At 43.6% G+C, this 13,820-nt stretch overlaps 1 protein-coding gene across 6 annotated transcripts in view; it reads right to left on the reverse strand.

The window, feature by feature from the left end:
- LOC147020304 (receptor-type tyrosine-protein phosphatase kappa-like) overlaps positions 1-13,820 on the reverse strand; it is a 374,226-nt gene that overhangs the window by 53,603 nt on the left and 306,803 nt on the right. For 4 of the 6 annotated variants that reach the window (XM_085895598.1, XM_085895596.1, XM_085895597.1 and 1 more), the window contains 4 exons: positions 11,281-11,416; positions 10,090-10,239; positions 9,033-9,206; positions 8,337-8,468 (listed from right to left, as the gene is read on the reverse strand). In XM_085895598.1, coding sequence (XP_085751724.1) covers positions 8,337-8,468; positions 9,033-9,206; positions 10,090-10,239; positions 11,281-11,416 — 592 coding nt within the window. Of the gene's footprint in view, positions 1-8,336; positions 8,469-9,032; positions 9,207-9,981; positions 10,240-11,280; positions 11,417-13,820 lie in introns of those variants that run through there. The other 2 variants (XM_085895595.1, XM_085895599.1) reach the window with 2 other exon arrangements.

Here is a 13,820-nt window from a genome sequence, read left to right on the forward strand (position 1 = left end):
CCAAGATGGCCGACTGGGAGTCATTTTCGTTGTAAAAACCTGATGTTGAACACGTCCTCAACCATTTCTCAGACAAGCATTTACCGATGTTGTTCAAACTTGGCACACAGATAACAAATGATGGCTTACATAAGTACATCGTTTTTGTTCAAGATCAGATCCAAGATGGCCGACTGGTGGCCATTTTGTCCCTTAAATGTGTCCCCAACCATTTTTCAGACATGCATGGTCCGATTTTGTTCAAACTTGGCACAAGCACAGTACATGATGGCATACACGTGCCTCTCATTTTATTTTGTGATCTGATCATAGAGAGCCACCTGGTAGACTGGCGGCCATTTCAGTTGTACATAAATATGGGCTGGCCCTTAAACTCCGTACAGTAAAATGACTAAAACAATAGGGGCTATGACATTTTATGTCTCTTTTACTTGTTTCATGATGTTTTCAAATAAAATTGAAGAAATATAGGGTATTCACAAATGACTCCAAAATGATAAAGCTAAAAAAATGCAGATAAAATGTGAATAAGTAAGATTAACAGAGAAAATCAGATTCTCAGTTGCATCAGCATTCAAACCCTTTGTCAAATTAACCCTAAATCACTGTAGGAGCAAATTATTTGTTTGAAAGGTTACAAAATATGTGAAATATGTTTCACGTGTATGTGATCAGTGGTTGAACTTAAAAAAATAAGCTCCTCTACTTTTCTTTGGAGTTTTAAGATGCAACTCACTTGGTCAACCAACAAGGCAAACATGAAGACCAAGGAGCTTTCCAAAGAAGTTAGACATAAAGTGGTGGAGAAGCATTGTTCAGGAGAGGGTTATAAGAAGATTTCAAAGTCACTCATGATCCCTCTGAGTACGGTGAAATCCATCATTAAGAAGTGGAAGACTATCATACCACCCAGACTCTACCCAGATCAAGTCTCCCATCCAAACTCAGCAGCTGGTCAAGCAGGAAACTGGTTTGGAATGTCACTGTAAATCTAATAATGTCTTTGAAAGATCTGAAAGGCTCTATGTCCGAGATGGCAGTCAGTGTTCATCAATCAACAATATCCCGTTCCTTTCACAAAGCTGGCCACCATGAATAGGGAGCAAGAAAGAAGCCATTACTGAAAAAGACATCTAAAAGCTTGTCTGTTTGCAAAAAAGAATCTTCATGTTACTGTAGGCATGTGGAGAAAAGATTCTGTGGTCTGATGAGACAAAAATTGAACTCTTTGGCCTGAATGCAAAGCACTTAATCTGGCAGAAACTGAGCACAGCTCATCATCCATTTAACACCATTCCTACCGTGAAGCACGGTTGTGGCAACATCATGCTCTCAGGATGGTTTTCAGCGGCAGGGACTGGGAGACTTATAAGGATAGAAGGAACAATGAATGGAGCCAAGTACAGGCAAACCCTTGAGGAGAACCTGCATCAGCGTGGAAAAGACCTGAGACTGTGGCGAAGATTTACGTTGTAGCAGGCCAATAACCCCAAGCATACAGTCAAAGCAACACTGGAATGGCTTCAGAACAAGAACGTGAAAGCCCTTCAGTGGCCCAGCCAAAGCCCAGACATGAATCCCATTGAGAATCCGAGGAAAGACTTGAAGATTGCTGTTCACCGACGCTCCCCATTCAACTTGACAGAGCTTGAGCAAATCTGCAAGGAAGAATGGGAGAAAATCCCCAAATCCAGATGTGCAAAGCTGATGTAGTCATATCCAAGAAGACTCGAAGCTGTGATCGCTGCCAAAGGCGCTTCTACAAAGTATTGACCAAGGGGGCTGAATACGCATGTAAATTATATATTTCTATCTTTCAATGTCAAGTAATTTGTAAAAATTTCTAAAAACATGTTTTCACTTTGTTATTATGGGGTATTTTGTGTAGATTGATGACAAAAAAATCTCAATTTAACCCATTTTAAATTCAGGCTGTAACAACAACAAAATGTGACAAAAGTCAAGAGGTGTAAATACTTTGTGATGGCACTGTATGTATGGATTGTACATCTGGAAATCATAGAAAAAACAGGGCTGCCCAATCTCCACCAAATTTTGCATCCTTGCTGGTAGTACCCATGGTGAGGTCATGGGCAAATCACCCAGATGGCAGGGGTGGGGAGGGAAGTTAGATGACCTTTGATATTCACCCAATCTCCACCAAATTTTGCAAATGTGCTGGTAGGACCCAGGCTATCCCTACCAGCAAGGAGACGGGGGTGAGAGGAGGGAAATCGACTTGCCAATGCTCCCGAAGGGAGCGGGTGTTTCTAGTCATTTAAAATACCATTTCTCTTTTGCAGAGTGAAATGCTGGGGGCAGAATTGCACAAAATCAGAAGTGTGAATAACACTTGTATTTATTAATTTACCAAGGTCCTAGAGTACAAATCTCAACAATCCATTCACCTCTACATGTTGCTTGGTGCAGGTGCGAGGATGCATGGCAAATCAGGTGGGCTTCAGGTCATTCTTCGGATTTTACCACCAGGACGTTTAATCACTCACCCAGGTTGGTGCACCATGCATGTCCCACAGGATATAGGGTGATGCCAACAGTTCATTATGGAATCTGTGAATTTGTGTGCATTTCTACACACACACACAAGCCCATAAAAGAACACCCTAATAGCCTCGCCCACTTTCTGAAAAACCTTTACGTGTGTGTGTGTGTGTGTGTGTCTCTGTCTTTCTAAAAACACACAAAGCTCAAATTTTTTTGTCTTCCGACTCCGCTCCGTCTAAGGGTGTTGCCAGAATATTGTGGAGAGTTTAATGGAAACTACGTGCAACTCAGTTTGCTTTGTGCTGAGAATTCCAAAACGTATGGTGGCGTCAAGAGACGTGGGCACAGTTGACATATTACTACTCTGAGCGGCATGGAGTCGCCATGATGGAGCGAGCAAAGAAATAAAATGGTTCAGCAGCAGGTTTGACTCCGGTAATGGAATTTGAGAATCAGGTGTGCTCAATCCTTATACAAGGAAGACTTTATGTTGACTCGGTGAGTGTGCAGTCATCCAACGAAATGATAATGAGAATGGGAGTGACGCATGAGAGTACAAAATATGGAATCTCTATGGGGGCTGAAAGGTTGCCGGTCATGTGAGGGAAATGTTTGGGCAGTAAGAATCGATGGGGTTTTGTGCTCAAGCAAGAGAGCGATTCTAAATTATAATCATGGATCATGCACATGCTCGTTACCTGGCTTGTTGGTCTCACATTACTCAGACCTACTATTATCTCCACATTGCAAACTGTTGTGTATTATTTGGAATGAATGAGTTCATCATATGTTGGTTGAGTGGTTACACCAAAGTTATTGATAAAATAAATTATTTTACAACTAATTTTCACTCCCAAACACCTCGTTCAGAGAGCATTCTTGTACGGAGACCAAATAGAAATGACAGCAGAACGAGATACGATCATTTGGAAAACACTCTTCCTTTATTCAGACGACTTCACATTGTGAGATTCTCCCGTTCCACTGAGAGTGACAGGCAGCCAGCAACTGAAAATCAGGAAGTAATTAGATGCTTGTTAAACACTTGGAAAACATCTTTCATTCCTGAAAAATCTCAAAAGTTACACCCTGCTGCTCCAGAAACATCAGTTTGTGTGTCACTCTCAGGATATCAGAAAACATCTGTCCAACCTTTATATTGAACTTTCAAACTCGTCTCCCTCCTCTAAAACCTGGTGATGACTTGTCCCATAAACTACAGACATATCGGCTTACTTCCAATCATCAGCAAGGTGGTGCAATCCATCATTGCATTCGACCTCAAATCCTTCCTTTTCTCCAACGGCCTAAACTCAGATCATCAATTCAGACTCGGGTCAAGTCATTCTTCAATGGACATGCTGCTTCCACTCTCCCATCAAAGGATGGAGACACTCAATGTCAGACATGAGATCAGGGCCATCTCTCTTGACATATCTCGAGCTTTTGATACAGTCTGGCATCCTGCCTTGCTCTCCAAACTCTTTACCTCTGGCACCCAAGGCCAACTCCACACATGGCTTACTGACTTCCTCTACTGTCGAACCCAACATGTGGCTCTCAACGGAATCCTTTCATCTCCTCTCCCTGTCAAGGCTGGAGTGCCTCAAGGCAGTGTTCTGGGCCCAGAATTCCTGGTCTTCATCAACGATCCCTCTGACTTTCTGGAAAATCCTCTTTGCTGATGACACCACCCTCTGCCGTGACATTCCCTCATCCTTTAAATAGGTAGGCAGCAGCCTTTTACCTTTCTTCAGACCTTCAGACATTTGTAAAATTACAAGCTGGTCAAACACTTGGGATATATCTTTCAATCCTGAAAAAAAACCTGTGTCTGTGTCTGTACGTGTCTGTACGTGTCTGTATGTGTCTGTGTCTGTACGTGTCTGTGTCTGTACGTGTCTGTGTCTGTACGTGTCTGTGTCTGTACGTGTCTGTGTCTGTGTCTGTACGTGTCTGTGTCTGTACGTGTCTGTGTCTGTACGTGTCTGTGTCTGTACGTGTCTGTGTCTGTACGTGTCTGTGTCTGTACGTGTCTGTGTCTGTACGTGTCTGTGTCTGTACGTGTCTGTGTCTGTACGTGTCTGTGTCTGTACGTGTCTGTGTCTGTACGTGTCTGTGTCTGTACGTGTCTGTGTCTGTACGTGTCTGTCTGTACGTGTCTGTGTCTGTACGTGTCTGTGTCTGTACGTGTCTGTCTGTACGCGTCCGCGTCTGTACGCGTCCGCGTCTGTACGCGTCCGCGTCTGTACGCGTCCGCGTCTGTACGCGTCCGCGTCTGTACGCGTCCGCGTCTGTACGCGTCCGCGTCTGTACGCGTCCGCGTCCGTACGTGTCCGCGTCCGTACGTGTCCGCGTCCGTACGTGTCCGTGTCCGTGTCCGTACGTGTCCGTGTCCGTCCGTACGTGCCCGTGTCCGTGTCCGTACGTGTCCGTGTCCGTACGTGTCCGTGTCCGTCCGTACGTGCCCGTGCCCGTGTCCGTGCCCGTGCCAGTGTCAGTGTCAGTGTCAGTGTCAGTGTCCGTGTCCCTCTCCCTCTCCCCCCTTCTCTCTAACACACACGCACGCACGCACGCACGCACGCACGCACGCACGCACGCACGCACACACACACACACACACACACACACACACACACGTATGTGGCAACCCTCCCATCTACTTTCTCAAAATTCTCTTGAAGAAGGGTCTCACTTTCAGATATGATCTTCCTTGGGCAAATCACATTTCAAAGTTGGTCTCCTAAAGCAGTCACCGAATGGGCATCCTCCATCATGCAAAGCTTTTGCTTGGCACTCCTGAACTCTTATCCACCTATAAGGCCTTCATATGCAGATTGATGGAATAATGCTCTCCCATCTGGGCGAGCACCCCTGCTCACACTTTCTCAGCCTGAGGCAAAAGAAACCAAGGCCTTCAAGATAATTAGAATCTCCCATGGGCCTATCACTTTGCCATAGCAGACAGGTCGGTGGTGTCTCAGTTTTCTACTCTCTTCTTTCTGGTCTTATACCCTCTGCACTTTCCATGTTTTGTCCCCCCAAGGTTTCTGTGGGGTGCTCACAGTCCACCAGCAACCCCCTTCTGGGGAAACTCCCTAAAATCAAGAATCACTGCTCATCTACATCCATTCTTTCCTCACCTGTGGAACCAACTTCCCCATTCTCTTGAATATCATTGTTCTCTCCACATCTTCAAGACAGCTGTTCACCACCATCTCAGATCATCCCCCATCCAAATCCATTGTCTTTTCCACCCTCATTAATCTTCCCCAACCCCAACTGTTTCCAAATTTACAGTTATTTCCTTCCTGAGAGTTTGCTTGTTCCCATCTTGTCCACCCAATCTGTCCTCCCCTTCATATTTTTCCAATTTTTTTGTATCCCTCTATTTTGCTCCTCAACCCAATTGTTGGTATGATTCCCCACTCTCTTTCTACTGCTCTTTTCATTCTGTTGTGTCCTGATTGGTTCTATGTTCCAACTCCTCCACGAGCCTCAAATATTATGCAAAAAAAAAAGGACAAAAGTGACCCATCTATCTATTTTCATGTTCAGCCACTGGAAGAGTGTTCAGTTTCTTAAATGTAGAGGCCTAACCATCAGCAATGACCTCTCCTGGGCTGACTATATCACAAAGTCCAAATGATCTTGACTGGCCTCAAAAACCACCCACAGACTGGGCATCCTCTGACAATCAAATTAAGTCATTGAAAAAAAAATCGCAGTGTATAGGGGCTTTTCCATAGGTCAATGGAGTACTGATCTCCCTTGTGGGCCAGTGCCCCCGCATCACATCTACCTCTCCCGCATCTTGTGGAATCTTAACCTCTCAACGTCAATGGCATTTCTAATGAGGAGGGAGAAGCACAAGGCCTTTTCCTCTCACATCGCAGACAGGACAGTTGTATCTATTTTCTAATGCCTCTCCTCTGGTCTAGTTTCATGTGCTTTTTGATCCTTCCGATACTCCCCAGATCCCCAGGACACAAGCATTCTTCCAGTACCCCCATCGTGGATAACCTCTCAAAATCCAGGTTCTCTACTCACCACTGTTTTGTTCTTCTTTTCTGCCATTTGTGGGACTGCCTTAAATCACTCCCTCCCCTCAAGGGCTTTAAGCAAGTGGTACCCGCTCTCTCGTGTCACCACCCATCCCCTTCCCCTCTGGTGGAATTTTATGCCTTTCTTAACCCAACTGTCCGACTTGCATGTGAGCGTTCACTCCTCTGTCTGTCTGTGTCTCATACAGCTAGCTGGCTTTAAGGCACTTCTTTGGTGCGTTACCATTTTGCATGGGAGAAGTGAGTGATTGGATGACATTTAAAGTTTTTTTTTTTTTAACAAAAAAAAAATGCCATGACAGACCAAAGTAAAAGAGCAGATTTTTTGAAAAATTAATCCGGATCCAATAATATCAACTAAAAGTGTAGATAATCTTGTACAACCATCAGTTTTGGCTTTTCATGGTAATGATTCTGTGATGATGAAGTGCACACACACACACACACCACGTGCTGTATGTGAAAATATTCGGAGATGATAATTTGCAAAGTTCCACCTGAGAATATCCATTCAAACTTGACGTGAAGTTAACCTCACGATCGTATTTTCAATGAAGTAAATAACACTTCAAATTGACATCCTTATTTCTCTCTTGCAACATTGCTCTGTGTATATCGTATCAAGTTAAACAGATTTTAAAAAGGAAACTAATTTTATTAAACAAAAGCTCCAAAAAGCATGATTCCCAAATTGTCACAACAATGTTCCATAACTGGTTGATTTGTATTCATTTTATAACATAATGCGCTGCAAGTCAGAACCAATCAGAACTTGAAGGTTTGCAAACAGTTTGTTACCTCTGCCACCGAAGGTGGATAGATGTTATGTTTTCACCCCAGGTCTGTATGTCTGTCTGTATGTCTGTCTGTGAGTAGGATATCTCATAAAGTTATGGACGGCTTCGGACGAAATTGGGTGGACACGTTGGGTGTTTGACAAGGACGAATTGATTCGATTTTGATTCAGGTCCGAATCCAGGTCCAGCTTATCAGTGGCTTTTCGTGGCAATGAGTCGATGAGGAGATGGTGGCTTTGATACATTCAGAATAGGTCTTGGTTAATAAAGCATAATTGTTTCAGTGGATCTCTTTGCAAATGACAATCTATACCAAGTTAATATTGGTACTTGATTACTCGATTTCATTAATTTTTATGGAATAAGTGGGAGGAAGAGTTGGTAGTTGGGTGTCAGGTTCAGCTTCAAAAGGAAACATTATGGAGAGGCAGACTTGCGGGTTCTCTGTATAGGGCTAAATGCTCAATACATCCCCAGCTAATCTGATGGCAACCAGTGTGTTGATAACGGGAATAATGGCTAAGCTACTTACCACGCAACAGCTGCACATCTGATTGCTAACAGTCTCCTGTTAGACTCAGAGTTGCTTACAAACCCCACATTGGATTAAAGCTCGAATATGTTGACCCCATTACAAGTTTTAATGAAGCCGACGATTTTATTGGAAGTTTGAAGCACGCAGAGTAAATAAATAAAATGAGGATGTGCAGGAATTAAAAGCAAACGAGCCACATTGACGATCACGCTCACGACGTGACACCTGCCAAGAACCCACAGACAACACGTCAGGAACAGCAGGGAGAAAAAAAAAAAGTGGAGCTGCAAACATTGTCAAGGTGACACATCACAGGAGAATGAAAGCATTTAGTTCCACTGCACACACACCAGTTGGTGCAAACACACTCACGATGGCCCTGAGCAGGCAGTTGCGGTGAAACGACATCATTGTGCATAGAGTGAGGAGACCCACCTTGCTGAGGTCGAGTTCGTTGAGCATGACGATTGACGTACAATGGTAATCAAACACCAGCCTCCAAAAGTCCTTGACGGTGCTTGGTAGGGGGTGTTGAGTGACGATAAAAGCGGATGGTTGTCTGTAACTCTGAAGGACATATACAAGGGTTGAAAAATAAATTGGTTGGACTCGAACTTGCTTTGCTTCTTTTGATTTACTCAAGAACCTTTCCCGATATTTATTCATTTATTCATATGTAGCACCTGGATTCAAGTTGCATCATTTCTGGGGCATAGCTGTGCCGCTGGTGCAATGCTCCTGTCGAAGGGAGCATGAATTTGGAATTTGTTTTGAGTGTCGGCACACAATGACCTACTTTGCGAAAGACACCAAAGAATCTTAAAGGTCTTCAGCAATTGCTAACAGGTAGGAGACCCGACTTAAAGCCCCGAAGTCCTCATTAATTCAACGCCCTGCCTTTGAAGCACTCGACTAGTTTGACAGTTTATGGTAAGGTCGGGAATCAAACCCAGATGAGAAAAAGGCAGGTTCAAGATCCCTATTTTGAGTTTTGGAGTGACCCAGCCAAAAAATCACGACAAAGATTCAGAAATATAATTTGATTAAATTAGATTTAAAAAAACCGTTAATAGTTGTCACTCAAATTATGAAAAGATTGATTTTTAAAGCAGTGCCCATTATTGGACTTACGTCCACCAGAGCAGCATTGATGTAGTTGCTGCTGTCACCATTGATCGTAATAAGGAAGGGGAGGCAGCGATCGGGTGGTAGAAGGTCTCGGTATCGGTTCTTCTCGTGGTTTCGAGGAAGTAAGGCGATACTGCAGTCCTCTGACCGCAATGTCGGAGTCACCATGTTGAGAGTCTGAGAAGGAAAGGAAATTGTGTCCAGCTCTTAACTGTCAAATTGAACACTTGAAACTCTGTTGGATAAATAAAAATGTCATGAACACTTCGTGGACAAACATGCAAATCCAAGATTCCTATCTGATGCTGTTGCTACCAAATGTTGCATCAAGGAGCAGACACCCCACCGAGCAAGTTTACTTCAAATTTCATTGCTCAATAAGCTTCAGGAATATTGTGTTCCTTATTTTCTACCAAATGCAACATATTAATAAATCAAAATAATAATAATAATAATAATAACAACAATAACAACAACATCAGTCTTGGATATATTCTCAGTATTCTGAATGTTCAACACAAGAGGGCTCTCGAGCTGACAGTCAAGCAGACAATTTCAAATGTAAAATCTTTATTATGCTGAACAAAAGACCAAGGAGAAACATGACGACAACAGTCACATTAATCAAATGCACCTTCATGTGGAGTCATTATCAGGTGACAAGTCATTGCACCTGATAAGTGACCAGTCATCAATTTGAATAGCAGCAGAAATAGCAGAGAGACTCAAACAAGAGAGACCAGGCACAGACACAAGGACATTTCCCTGATCCCAGGAGCAATAAGTTGGCTGACGGTTTGTCACAGTTCATGTTGAAATTTTTTTTTCATGATTCATTTCAATTCTGAGCAATATACGGCACATTAGATATACCAAGGTTTCATGGAGGGGGCATGGATTACCATGGATACCTGTCCCTGAATAATCATACAATTTCTGCTAACACTACTTATTAGAATGCACAGCATGCACACCTCCAGCAATGCGAATGTTCACTCAATGCAAAGGATGAAAACTTCTGATATATGAGCAAGATGCAAAGCAAATGCTGCAAACACACCTGAAACTCATCTTTTACTTGTGAAGAGCCACTCTGCGGGTCCGTGCATACAATGGTGGGGTATGCAGCACGGAAGGTATGCACAGAGATGGCGGTGTCACCACAGAGGCAAGCCTCCAACATCGCGTCGTGGATAAACACGTACTGCTCCTGAGGATAAACGCATGCGACTGCGGTGGACTGTCCCTGCTGATAAATGAACACTGTTGCTCTGTATAAATGCATGCTGCTGTGAATTTTCAGGGCCAATCACGTCTCTCACCCATGATAACGGGTACAACCAAAGGAGCTTTACCCGAGAAATCCCACATACATTGCAACTGGCATTCAAGTGCGACAGAAATGGATCAATAGTGTAATTGATTGGACGAGCAACTGCAGAGCTGCGTCTCACCGCAGGTGACTCTACAGTCATAAAGATCAGACAAAGAATAATGGAACATACGACCAGATTTTGGTGCCTTTTTTGGTGATATAAGACTCGTGGAGGAGCTTTAACACACACTGGACATACAGTTCAAGGCCAAGATGAGACATCAATTTACAGTACTCTTACATTAATTACAAGGACATTACTACACAATAGATGAATCAACACAGCTTATGGATTTGGAATCTGGGATTCCATGAGTATCATGAGCCGTGTGCTCAAAATGAGAACAACAAACACTTTTATCAAAACTGGCACTCTCATCAGCTATCATGCAGGCCTTGTCGACTCGGCCATCCTCATCATTGTTAATCAATCAGTTTATATATTTGATCCCACTTGTGGAAATCGAGATACATTTGGGCCAGACTGGATAAGAATGGTAGAGTTCCTCCGACTTTAGCTTAAATTGGTGAGAATTAGGAGCATAGTGTTTACATGTCTTTCTAATCATACATTTATTTTTCATTCTGAGGCTTTCATGTCCACCTCATTCTTCAAACCTTCGTGAAACGGTGTACAAGCCATAGCTGGCAGTTGCTCTCAACTGCTCGTCCAATCAACAATTATGCAGAGAAGGCTTTTTAACAGGTAAGTTGGAAATCAGCTCAGATGAGAAAGGATGCAAGTTCCACAGTCTTAACCTTTTCCATTCATTACCCCAATTACGTCATGGTTTTTCTATGCAACTCTCTCAATTTCTTCCATAAGTCCTCCTCCTTCATCCTCGATGTATTGAGCAACTTGCGCACAAAACACACCTCTGTCTGGACCATGTTGATACGTCGGCTGCGCAGTTCACACACACAGTTGTAGATGTCGAGGAGACCTTCCCGCCCAGCCATGTCCATCATGATATCGATGACGATGAAACAGCCCGTCCTCCCAGCACCAGCACTGCAAGCACATGGAGTCAAAGGGCACCAGTTACTGTGCACTCATTGTGTCCAGAGATCACCTGCATTTTGACCTACTCTTATTGCAACCAGACTAGCTTCTCCAGGAAGATGCAAAACAGAGACGAAGCCCCAAAGCATAGATTATGTCAAAATGTCTCTCATCTTTGCAAACCTACTAAAAGGCAGTGGGAAAATGTCAGTTTGCAATTAATTAGTTGGCATGTCTTACGAGTCAAAAGTTTCTGAGACAGATGTTTGAAAATCCCTGCAGGGATAATATGAGTTGAGAAATCAATGAACATCCATCGCTGTTCATCAAATGCGGATATTTTGACACTAAATAAAGACTACTATTGCCAACTTGTGACCCTGATTGTGATGGGTTGCCTTAAAGAATGATTTGTGATCACTTTGAAAGGGCAGTTGCTTTCTTTTCTTGCTCTGGCACTGCTTTGCAATTCTGTTTTTGAACCTCAGTATGAAAGTCAAGGATAACAAATATGCGAAATTCCTCGGTATTCAGTTGTCCTGGCAGGAATCAATTTCAAACATGATGAGAGAGTGATGCATCTCAAAAGAAGTACAGACACACGTTTGGTTTCAGCAAAATATTTTAGATAAAATGTTTATTCTTGAAACTCAAAAAAGCAAAAACCACAATACAGGAGAAGGTTCTGCAGACCCACATTCTCTGGCATAATGGTTAGTGTGTTTGCTCCGCGCCTCCGGGTGGTTTGAACCTCGGCTGAGTCGTACCAATGACTTAAAAAAATTGGTAAGTGCCGCTTCCTTGCTCGATGCTCTGCATTTAAAAAGGATAGAGGAGAGACAAACAACCATAGCTTGGCAATTATAGCACAGGCTTTTATGGATGTAATGGTCTCTTGCATGGAAGTTCCTTGTGAGAGAACATGTATTATTATAAACTGGGTCTCGTTGGACGAAATGTGGATGCTTATTATCGTAGGGGAAGGTAGGAGAGAACAAGAGGAGCCATGGAATGATACTGATGATGGAATGCATCATATTTTGATGAAGGGGAAAGATACAACACATTAGGATCAAAGTGTGGTTCTGGTGCATTCCATCCCATGTTTGAGATGTGCGTTGGAATAATTAGAGTGATAGGAAGATTTTTCGGTGTTCAGATCAATGAGCACAAGTGGGTCTTTCGATTAATATTACAAAGTCAAGGCTCTTGGAAGAGCTGGAATACAGAATGGATCAGGACACAACAGGACAAAGGGAACAATAGAAAGAGAGGGGGAAACACAACACGAGCAGGGTTGAGGGACAGAATAGAGGGAGGCTTGGACAAATAATGGATGTGGGGTTAGGATGAGGGGACGAGGAAGCCAGATGTCATGGACAAGATGCATACACAGTAAACTCTCAGGAAGGCCAACTGCAAATTTGGAAAGAGTTGAGCTTGGGAGGGGGTGGGCGGGTTTATGGAGGGGGTGGGGTAGAAAAGGCTATGGTTTTGGAAGGGGGATGAGGTGGTGAACAGAAGTATTGATGACTTGGAGGGAAGAATGTGATTGAAGAGAATGTGTTCGTTGGTTCCAGAGATGGGGGAAAAAAAGACGAACAAATGAGTGGAGGTGAGCAGTGATTCTGGATTTTGGGAGTTTCACCAGAAGAGGGTTGCTGGTGTTGACCACATGCCCCTGTATAAACCTGTGGGGAGGGTGGGTAGGGGGGGGACAAAGAATGGAAACAGCAGAGGGTGCAAGATCAGAAAGGAGGCAGAAGAAGACAAATCAACCACAGACCTCTCTGGGATGAAAAGGTGATAGGCCCATAAGCTCCACTTCATCACAGGAGATTGCAATGATCTTGAAGGTCTTGATTTCCATGGTCAAGTTGAGCAAGGTGTGAGGCAGGGGCGCCAGCCAGGAGGGGGGGGGGGTGGTACTCCATCAAGCTGTGAATGAAGGCCTTGCATGTGGATAAGAGTTCAGGTGTGCCAAGGAAGTATATTGCATGACGGAGGACAGACACCCAGTCAGGGACTGGCTTTGGAGGCCAAATTAGAAGTGTGGTTTGCCCAAGAAAGATCATGGCTGATAGTGAAACCCAATAATATGATTGTCTGAACTTCTTCAAGAGGATTGTCAAGAAAGTTGATGGGACGGTTTGCCAGATGCTCCTTTCGGGGAGACAGTGAGAGTGTTTGATTTGTCACATAGTCCAAGTGTTGGACCAGCTTGTGATTTTATCAACGTCTGAAGAGAGGGAAGAGGCTGCTGCCCATCTGTTTGAAGGATGAGAGATGTCATGCCAGAGGGTGGAGTCATCAGCAAATAGATGAAGAGAATTTTCCAGAGAGTCAGAGAGATCATTGATTTATTTATTTGTATGCAGCTTGTGGCTGCTTGGCCACATCATTTTCTCGGGGC

This window comes from Eptatretus burgeri, chromosome 9 (genome assembly GCF_056783735.1).
Source record: "Eptatretus burgeri isolate ZD-2024b chromosome 9, Ebu_testis_v1, whole genome shotgun sequence".
In the NCBI taxonomy this organism is placed as follows: Eukaryota; Metazoa; Chordata; class Myxini; order Myxiniformes; family Myxinidae; genus Eptatretus; species Eptatretus burgeri.